The following is a 10,187-nucleotide window of genomic DNA, read 5'->3' as shown; positions in this document are numbered from 1 at the left end:
CGGAAAGCACCAGTATAAATACGACTCTCAGGGTCTTTCTGCCCTCAGAAATACACTCCAGGAGTCCCCCACGAATGTCCCACAAGCAGAAGATAAAAACAAATGCGGTTGACAAGTGGTCACCAAAGTTTGTAAGCGTCGTATAGAAAACTGTAAAGATGGCCCTCCCTCGCAGTATATTAATATTTTATGTAAAATCCCATGTCCCAGTCTGATATACAAGGACGTTCCACAACAAAGAGAAGGGAGGACAGTGTGAGGATAAGCTTCTCAGACGTTGCCCCTTCAGTAAGGGAAGTGGGCAACGGAGAGCACCTGACGTCCGGCCCAGACGCGGCGAACGTCGGCGACTAAAACTCATGTGAAAATCAAACGTCTCCGAGAGAGGAGACCATGATTGCTTTTCTTCATGTTTCAAAAAGAATTCCAGAGGCCAAAGGAACCAGGTGCAGGTGCAAATGTGTATAAAAATAATGAGCAGCCTTGTAACAAATAAGGGCGGCTACATTCAGCATCTTTCACGAACGTCCAATCTCAGGCCAAGGTCAAGGAGTGTCCACTGTGCTTTTAAAGTTCTAGGAGTAGAAAAACCAACACCCGAGCCTTTTCGAATCCCACGCGGCCGTTTGTCGCGAGATGACTAACAATGTCTGTGGGGCCAAGTTTCGTGTGTTTGAACCGAGCTAGGAGCAGGCAGACACAACTGTCGTCTCAGAATTTCTCCAGGAGCTCCAGGTGGCTGCTTTCAAGACATTTCCTGGCTTACAACCCGGCTGCTGTTACTCTCTGGGCCTCTGACACCAGCTCAGAAAGGGATGCCCTCCCCCTAGACCGCCCCAAACGAAGCTTTGTTAAATCACTCCCTATTTCTGAACAAACTCGCTGCTCCACCATTCCAAAAACAGAAGGCATAGAGGTGAATACAAACGTAAGAAAGGAGCTCACATGGGGTCCTGCAGCCTTTCCATGTAGTCTCTGAGGTCCCGGGGGCCCCCCAGCCCTGTGTCCTGACACACCCACTTGATGTTGTCCTCACTGTCAAACAGGATGGAGTTGGTGTACGGGCCGCCGTCCTCCGGGAGGATGGTGGTGTAGGACGTAAACTTGACTCGCTTCCGCTTTGGGCCCGATGGATTCAGAGGTTCGCTTTTCAGGTCCTTCTCATAGACATAGTCAGAGGGCCTGAGCAGCTGGCTGTGGAAGGTCTTCTGGGAACCGCCGTTGAGAAGGAAGTTCCTCTCCTCGAACTGCAGCCCCCTGTCTATCATGGTCGTGCACTCCTCCGACGGGAGGGTGATGTCCACGGGGTTCTCCAGAAGTTCCACCTCGTTCCCAAGCCAGACCCAGTCATGGGAATGGGGGATGTTGCCTTGCTCGCTCACGGCGAATCTTTTGTGTCTGTATTTCCAAGCAAATGCCACACAGTTGATCAAGAAGACCAAAATGGCCAGGCAGAAGACACAGAGCAGAGCGTACATGCCGATCTCCAAGTCAGTCAACCCCCTTGAGGTCACTGTCAGGTCACTGGGATTATTGGGTTCCGGTAATTTCCCTTGAGTGGGGAAGCTTGTGAAGGCGTCTGCACCACCACTCTTGAGTGACTTCTTATCCTTTCCTTCCTGGGGAGACCATGGGGTTGTGCTTTTGTTGCTACGTTCCTCGTGGCCAACAGAGGCGCCATGTTGGAACCACTCCTGACCTGCTCTCTCCCGGTTCCCTTCACGCTCTATGGAATTACTGAGGTGGTCTTTGTATTCCCGACTGATGCCCTCAATGTCGTTGGTGCCTCCTTGGTGCTCATCAATATTTGGTTGAAATCTGACCTTGACATTTCCTTTACCCACAGCAAGAACGCTCTTCCTCTTGGTCTTCTGACAGGGCTCACTAATCATCATTTCTAGTTTAATCAAGGGCCCTTGCCCTTCACCCTGTGCGACAACCACCGGCCATCTGGACTGAAGGTTTGCCTGGACAGACACCACCATTTCATCCAATGATGACACAGTAACTGAAAAATCCTTGGGGTCATAAATGTCTAAGGGAGTCACCGAACCATCACTGAACAAAATCCAAGAACTGACTATTGCTTCCTAAGAAAAATGAAACCAAAGCATTATGTTATGATCAGTTTCCTTCAAATTGCAAACAAATACAATTTCCTATAGAATATTATTTAAATATAGAGACTGAGAAAAGTAAACTTCTATGTCTTATGATCTTGACTGGTTCTTGGCATGTCTTGAACTGGCATCCAGAATGTACAATTGCCCCACTGACGTGAGGAGCAAATGATGATACACTTTAAGGAATGCATTAAAGTGTATATTAATTTATTGCATGCCAGACAGCAGAAGTTGACTCTGACCTTTCTAAAAAACACTTTGAAAGATCAGGCCATTGATCTGAATCAAGATCAGGTTCATCAGGGCTACTGCTCCAGATAATATCATTTTGAATACCCTTTATTAGGAAGCCAGTGCCGAGGAAATGAAACACGCACCGGCAGAGGGGCCCGGGACACGATGCCTTAGGAGACGAGCTCACCAGAAAGGCACTGTGCCCAGGTGCCTTGATGAACCTCGTCACGAGGTCAAAGACAGAGGAGAGCTTTAGAGTCGGCAATGATGGTAAACAGTAGCGATTGGCTGCCCATTAGCCATGCTTGTTTGAGCAGCTGAAATGGAATTTCCAGGTATCAAAAAACACCTGCTTCGGCAGAATGACAGTATGGGATCCTTTGGTCATGGTCTAGCAGGGTGTGCCGAGCACAGATAAGGCTGTGGTAAAGCAAACGGTATATAGACCTGTGGTCGGTGGATAAAAGCAAAAACGAGCCACATGTATCTAAGTCCCTGGTATTTTTCTCAAAAAGAGACAGGGTGACCCTGACCAGAAACAGAAGCTTCAAGGGCCTCCCGTCCTAGCTACGAGTGCTCTACTAATCTCCTCCGCAGACGTGAGAGGGAGGTGATCTCAAATGACCCGGAATCAGGGGTTCTGGAATCCCACCTGCTGCGGGGCCTGGAGGACGTCCTGGGCCGACACCGCTGAGACGATGGCTCTCTTGTCCGCTCTGTGAGGCTGCAGGGCAAGGGACAAGCCGGCCACCAGCTGCACGCCCAGGTCTGCGATGGTGACACGGTCATCCAGCACGATCACCGTCTTTTCGGCCAGGATGGAGTCGGAGAGAGGCGAGAGCACCTTCGAAGGAAGCAAGAAAGCTCCAGGGTCTGCCACACACAAGGGTCAGGACCGCCTGACATTTCCACCAGCGCGTTCCCTCAGCTCTCTGCTGGAGGAGTGCACCTGTGGGGACCGTGTGGGCCTGAAGTATGCTGCAGGTCACTGACACACTTGCCAACAGGAGGAGTATGACAAGTACTGGTCCATTGCCTTTCCTCTGGTCCAGGCCATGAGAATACTAATGTATTTCCCAAGAAGACCGCAATTTAACTGTGAGGCAATACCTAGATTGCCCGCCTTGGCCCCAGGCACTCAGACAGCGACGACATTTCCCAGACACTAGCAGTTAGAGGTGGAAATGGCAAAATTGTGGGAAAGCACCTACAGGGCACAGGGCTCTGCCACCTTCTCCTGCAGCCATCCTTCCAGGGGGCAGTGAGCCGTTCCCCACGGACAACAGTGATCATGGTGTGGGCCGCTGTGTCACCGCTGGAGAGACCATGTAAGCGAAGTGGGAGAGGGATTTTTAAGGTCCTAAGATGCCACTGCTTCTAATTGAACATCTAGTTTGCAACTAGGGGGAGTAACAAACAGAGAGGAACATCTAGTCAGCAGAATTTCTAGAACTACCGCCCCCCACCAAGATGTCCTCACTAATCTCTCAAGCCTGGGAACGTGACAATGAGAATTCACTCTTGTGATGATGTTACGTTCACACAGCAGGTCTGCCTTATCACAGAGCTTATCCTGGATTCCCCGGGTGGGTCCAGTGGTGTCTTGTGAAGCCTATAAAAGCAGAGCCTTCCCCGGCTGGTGGCGGAAGATTCCACGTGGGAGAGGGACTTGACCCAGCAGCCATTACATGAGAAGTGACACAGGTGTCCTCTCGGAGCAGTGACTGAACCTAGCGGACAATCCATGAGGAAGACTGCCCAGTCCCAGGCCCGCGAGGATGTGCGTGGTGCCAACAGCCTGAACGAGCTGGGGAGGGAATCTCTCCCTGTGGCCCCCCCGTGAGCCCTGCCTGGCCGCCACCTTTGTCTCAGTCTTGTGATGCCCCCAGTGCGGAAGCCAGCCCCGCTCGCGTTGACTCCTGACCTAGAGACCTGAGTCAATAAATCAATTCTGCTTTCCGCTGCTCAGTTTGTGATAATGTGCTCCACGGAATAGAGAAGTCATGCAAAATAGGGCATGTTTAGTCCAGTGCCATCAAAATCAGCTTTGGCACCACCTAAAATAGGGCTTTGTTAACCATCAGTGGCAACGCCTTAAATTTTTTACTAAAGAACATGCTGCTGTCTTTCTGCATAATTATTCCATTAAAACTGACCAGAGAAATCGTTTTACCATTATTCTAATAAAATACAGAGCATGTATCTGTGGATTGAAAAGTTATTTTTAGTACAAATATAGGCTATTTAAAAAAATTTTCTGTCCACTGTCCGAAGTGTAATATATAGGTAAGTGGTTAACCCTCAGGGCTGGGAAAATAAAACCAGCCCCCTCAGGCTGGACCAGCTTCTATCAGTGATATGTGAGGAGTCAGTTATCATGCGGTAAAGGTCGGTTCTGCGGAGCATTTAATTTAGCTTTCACTGATGAAAGAGGTTAGGTCCTATTTTTCCCCAACCCTCCCCCATATGCAAACATTAATTTACATTAGATTATTAACATCAATGAATTCTCTTTGTGCTGCCTTTGAGTCTCTTGTGTGCACACGCCCGCGCTCGCGTCCACACACCCACCCACTCGTTGGGGCAGGCCGGGGCAGGGCATCGCCACATACCTGCACGGTGGTTATACCCGGCTCCCGGCCCACCAGGGTCCTGCCGCCCTGGAGCTGCGCGATCCTGGGCTCCTCCACCTTCATGAACTCGGCCACAAGGTCGGTGATGTCCAGCTGCCAGTCGGGGCCCAGCATGTAGCTCAGCTGGCCCACGTCGGGCGCCTCGGCTACGAACTGGGTGAGGACGCGCACCGTGGCATGCTGGTACTGCAGGGAGCACCCCTTGCCCCTTTTCTCATCGTCCTCCTCGTCCTCGCTCTCTCGGGTGGGCCTGGGGCACAAACAAACCGGGTTGAACGTGATGGCTGCTGAGGGGCTTGGCACACTGGTCTTCCAGGTTGCACGTGACCCTACGGAATCCACGACATGGTTTTTCTCCCCACTGTCCCCTGTGTGCGCGCTGCCACCTGCTCGAAGCACAGAAGGCAGCACCACCCCTGCCTTCAGGGCCCAGCGCTACGGGACACGCCACCCCACGCAGGCAGAAGCAGCCTCCCGTCCTGTGTTCTGGAAGTCTGCAGTTTGAAACTGTCCCCACTGCGGAGGCCATGAGGTCCCAGGTGGGAAGAGCTGCTGGGACCAGTTTCTACTCCTCCAGCCTGGGCACCTCCCCCACCCCCGGGAATGACCCCTGAGACCCCCGCCCCTCTGCTCCCTCCAGGTGTGCCTGACGGTCACCTTGGTCAAGGTGTTAGCAGGAGAAGCCGGCCCCTGGGGGACGGCAAGATCGTCGTGACCCACTGGGGTGTGACAGTTTGGCACTGGCTCTGGGCCAGCTGAGGTCCTCTGCTCCAGACTGTCAGCGTGGCTTCCCCAAGCCCTCAGAGGTGGGGAGGGGTGGTTTTCCCACCTCCCACCCCCAACCCTGCAGTGCTCAGCATAGAGTAGCTATGGGGTCCTGCAGGAATCAGGAACACCCTGGCCTGTGGGTCCTCGCCTGCCTCTGCCCTCCTCCCGCAGGCCCCAGACCCTCCTCTTGCCACCCTGTGCACAGCCCACCAGAGAAATCCTCGTTTGCTTCACTATTCCAGAAACTTCCACTCCAGATGAACCTGTCCCATGTGCTTTGGGAAAGGACCTTGTTTGGTGACCAGTCAGTGACCATCAGGGGACAGGGTGGTGTCAGAAGCAACAGTGGGAGGGATTTACACGCACTGAGTCACACCTTCTATGTTCTGGGTCTGGCTGGACGCGCTCACGTGACCATGAGAGCTGACAGAGACGGACCGACACACCCATGTGACTCCTTTAATCTCCACCCCAGAGAGGGAGGGTGTTTCATTATCCTGATCTTACAGTGGGGAAACTGAGGCACGGAGAGGAGAGGCCATTTGGTCTGGACACACAGCTAGCCATCTAGAAGCGGGATCCACGCCCAGGCTGCCATGCCCCTCTGTTCCCTCTTCCTCTTTATAGCGAACTCTGTCCATCTTCAAAACGGCCCCCAAACTCGTTTCTATTTCCCCACGAAGACAGTGAGGCCTGGAGTGGTTGGTACATGGTCTACACAGCCACAGAACAGTGAATTTACAGACTTCCATGTGACTTCTGAACCCACTTTCTTTAAAAGAGATCCTTCCGCCTCCCTGCAAGGCTCCATTGGGAAAATAATAGGAAAACTTTTCACCGGCACCCATAAAGGAGCATCCTGGGTTTCCCAAAGTCAGGGACGAGTATCTCTTCGGGCAAGGTGAGATGGTTTTGTGTGGCAAAGGGACAAAGGATCAAAACCTTGGAATGACATTTGGAAAAGTTATTCCCAGTTTACTTTCAGTCCTTCTGATTACACCACAGGGGATGAAGGTCTCTGGCACGGGGCGGGGGTTGGGGGGGCTCTGACGCTTATCGCATACCTGCTAGTCAACCTACGAGAAACCATCTCACACGGACAAACAGCAGTATCTACATAGAATGTAACACTGACACTTTCTTTTTCTTCGTGTTAACTTTTACCAACTGGCCAGTTTTGACAGCGAGGTCAAATGTCCCTTAAATAAATGAATAACACTGAAAAGAGAGCAATATTAAGACTATATTATGGGGGGGCAGTATCATAAATGTGATGAGTGAATATATGAAGTCCTAGAAATACAATATTAATGAAATGGTCCTGTTCTTTTAGGACAGCATTCTGTTATTTAAAAAAACAAACAAACAAACAAACAAAAAACCCCAAACTTTAAATTTTGAATTAATTAGAAATTCACAGTAAGTTAGAAAACTACATACAGGGAGGCCCCCTATACTCTGCACCACTCCTAGAGTTAACATCTCCCATAATCGCCGTCCAGTGCCAGGACCCAGAAACGGACGCTGGTACGGACCCTGAGTATAACAAATTTCAGCAGTTCAACCGGGACACCTGTGCATGTGTGCGTGCAAGTGTGCGTGCACGTGTGCGTGCACGTGTGTGTGTGTTTCTATGCAATTCGATCACCTGAGGATTCATGCAACCATCATGACAGTCAAGACACAGAACTTGTCTGTCCCCATGGGAAAGCCGGGGGCTCCTTCCCGAACCCATGGCGACCACCAGTCTGTTGCCCATTTTCCGCATCTTTGTAAAAGGGGCCATACAGGACGTAAGCTCGGAAAGTGCCGGCAACGGTGTGGAGTCACTCAGTGACTCATCTGTCGTTGCTGCGGGCGTGAAACAGGACAGGCTCTCTGGAGAACAGCTCGGGAGCTTCTTTTGAAACTAACTATGCCCCATTCATACGACCCAACAATTATGGTCTTGGGCACTTTCCCCAGAAGACACGTGTGCACACGGAAACTTGTCCAGGAGTGTCGCAGCAGCTCTGTCCGTGAGAGGGCCCGACTGGACACAGCAGGGGCGCCCCCTCCCCCACGGACAGCTGATTCATCATGCAGAGAGAGGAAAAACCATGGATCACCACTCAGCACTACGGTTACGGGAATTCTCCATATGGCCAAGAACAGCGGCGGATTCGGGGGATTTATGCTGGATAAAAACACATCCATTTTAAAAGGTTACACGCTGTGCAGTACCGGCCACGAGCTAGACAAAACTCTGTTTTCAAGGGGTCAAGTGATGGGTCAGGCCCACCTGGATAATCCCCACGTCTTAAGGCTGGTGGATTTAGAATTTTAATTACCCCCGTAAAATCCACTCCCAGAAGCACCAGATCAGGGTTCGAGTGAATGACGAGGAGATGGGAACCCTACTGGGTGTCGTCTTTAGAATTCTGTCTGGTCCACAGTGTGTCACTTCAGACTCAGGACAACTCCCTTCAGTAAGAGCATCATCTCCATTGCTAGATGAGCAACAGAGAGGTTCATCAGCGGGCCCTGGGTCACACAGCTCTACATGGGGAAGCTGGAGTAAAAACTCAGTGGCTTCATTCTAGACCCCATAACTTCACCACCACACCACGCTCCATGGATTTAGGCTGACACCGACAAGCAGGGACCTGAGAATGAATAACAGGGAGGAACAACGAGGAAATAGGGACTAAAAAAAATAACTATACCCCACACTAGGTGCTTCTTAGCAGTGCAACATGACCCTGAATTCCAGTAGCTACTCCCTGAGGAGGACATGACTCACAGCTCCGGGACGATTTCCTCGTCAGAAGCCTAATGAGTCCCCAAGTCAGATCCTTCGGAACCCCAGACCCACACCACTGTGCCTGCGGCAGATGCTGCCTCCCCGGGTCCTGGGCCCCTAAGGGCCGTCTGCCTCCCCCTGTGCTCTGGGTCCCAGGGGCCTGAGACCACCCCCCCAAGCTCCTCACCTCCTGTTGGAGGCCACGGGGATCCTCCAGCCCTTGATCTGGCTCAGCTCCGTGTCTGAAATCTCAATCTGCAGGGGGAGTCTGGGTGCCCAGACGGTGACCTCGAGCTGGGAGGTGAAATGCTGGTGCGTGAAGTTCACGGTCGTGTCCACTTTGCTCTTCATTTCCTTCCCGTTCACAAAAATGGAGTCACAGTGGTTGGAGACCTTTGGGAGAAGCAGAGTCCCGAGATGCATCAGCAGGAAAATGCGGGACACGGGGGGCAGTGAAAGTTCGTGAACTCTGATTTGTTAGACACCAAGACAACCAGAAGAACATGACTCGAACAGAAGGTAATTTGTAGGCACTAATTAGTGACAAATACTGATAAATAGATTCCAGGAAAACCATTCCGTATTACGAAATACTGACAAGCAAAACCATAAACATAATTTAATGGAGTTCTATAACCTTTGTTGCCTCTTTTGTGTGTTTTTTTCTTTACTTCACCTTTTTTATGTACTCAAACCACCACTAATCAAACCCCAGGTGCAACACATTTTCCTCCCACACCATATTTGAGGATGCCTAGAAGGTAGCCATATGTTGCTAAAAAAAAAAAAAAACAAAACCCACATTATTCAAGCCATAAGGAGGATCTTTTCTGAAAAACCAAGGAAGCTCTGCACTAGATTCACATCTTTGTCAGAAAATACTCGGGAAGTGTGGGAATGATTACTGGTGCCCCATTAAACTGGATCACTGAGGGAAGCTGCTGTCATGGGGTTTGGCTCTGCACTCGGGGGCTGCCCCGTCAATGCCTGTGTCCACCGGCTCCTCGTCACACAATTCCAGCCTCCATCTTGCGTCACCTCTTCCGGATAAACCAGTAAAATGTGGGTGGCGTCTCTCCAGGGCCATCAGGAAAGCATCGTTTAGGTACGGAGGTGGGGAGGGCGGAGGGGGCGAGCGTCACTTCCGGTGCAGGGGATGCACCAACCAACAGTTTGTCACAGAGTCATGACTGCGAGGGGCCCACGATGTGACCAAACTGGCTGAGGTCACCTGCTGCTTTTTGGGGTGCAAGCCACAAACGAGGACGTACTCTTGACCCTCTCTTCCTCACCGGGGTTGGTACCCACAGCCCAGGCCTCCCCTGCGAGCTCCAGATGCTCAGGTCCAGAGCAAGGTCAGAAATGTCAACTTCCAAACTCCAAGAGCCAACCTCCTTATTGTTTGAGATAAATTCTCATCCTCACCCGTCCCGGCACTCACCCCAAGAAGAAGAGTCCTCGAGCATGAATGTGCCCCCAGAAGGAGAAGGAAGAGATGCACCCAGTTCACTTAGAGGGAAATTGAGGACCAGGAGGGGCGTGAGCAGCCAGTTGCTGAGCCCTCCCCCGTGCCTGGCCACGTCCACCTGCCATGTCCCCATGTCCTCAGGCCCCTTTAGAACCGACCAAGGTCACTAATGGGAACGT

At 51.5% G+C, this 10,187-nt stretch overlaps 1 protein-coding gene across 2 annotated transcripts in view; it reads right to left on the bottom strand.

Annotated features, from left to right (window-relative positions):
* Positions 1–738: 738 nt before the first annotated feature.
* The window catches only part of TMEM132B (transmembrane protein 132B), a 343,041-nt gene continuing 333,592 nt past the window's right edge, over positions 739–10,187 (bottom strand). For both annotated transcript variants that reach the window (XM_032876500.1, XM_032876501.1), the window contains exons 6-9: positions 8,728–8,933; positions 4,970–5,240; positions 3,010–3,201; positions 739–2,090 (exon numbers count right to left, since the gene is read on the bottom strand). In XM_032876500.1, the coding sequence (XP_032732391.1) occupies positions 942–2,090; positions 3,010–3,201; positions 4,970–5,240; positions 8,728–8,933 (1,818 nt within the window). In that variant the 3' untranslated portion in view covers positions 739–941. The remainder of the gene's footprint in view (positions 2,091–3,009; positions 3,202–4,969; positions 5,241–8,727; positions 8,934–10,187) is intronic.

The sequence above is a fragment of the Lontra canadensis genome, unplaced genomic scaffold (genome assembly GCF_010015895.1).
Source record: "Lontra canadensis isolate GAN:19392208 unplaced genomic scaffold, GSC_riverotter_1.0 scaffold58, whole genome shotgun sequence".
NCBI lineage: Eukaryota > Metazoa > Chordata > Mammalia > Carnivora > Mustelidae > Lontra > Lontra canadensis.
This window is presented reverse-complemented; position numbering and strand designations above follow the sequence as displayed.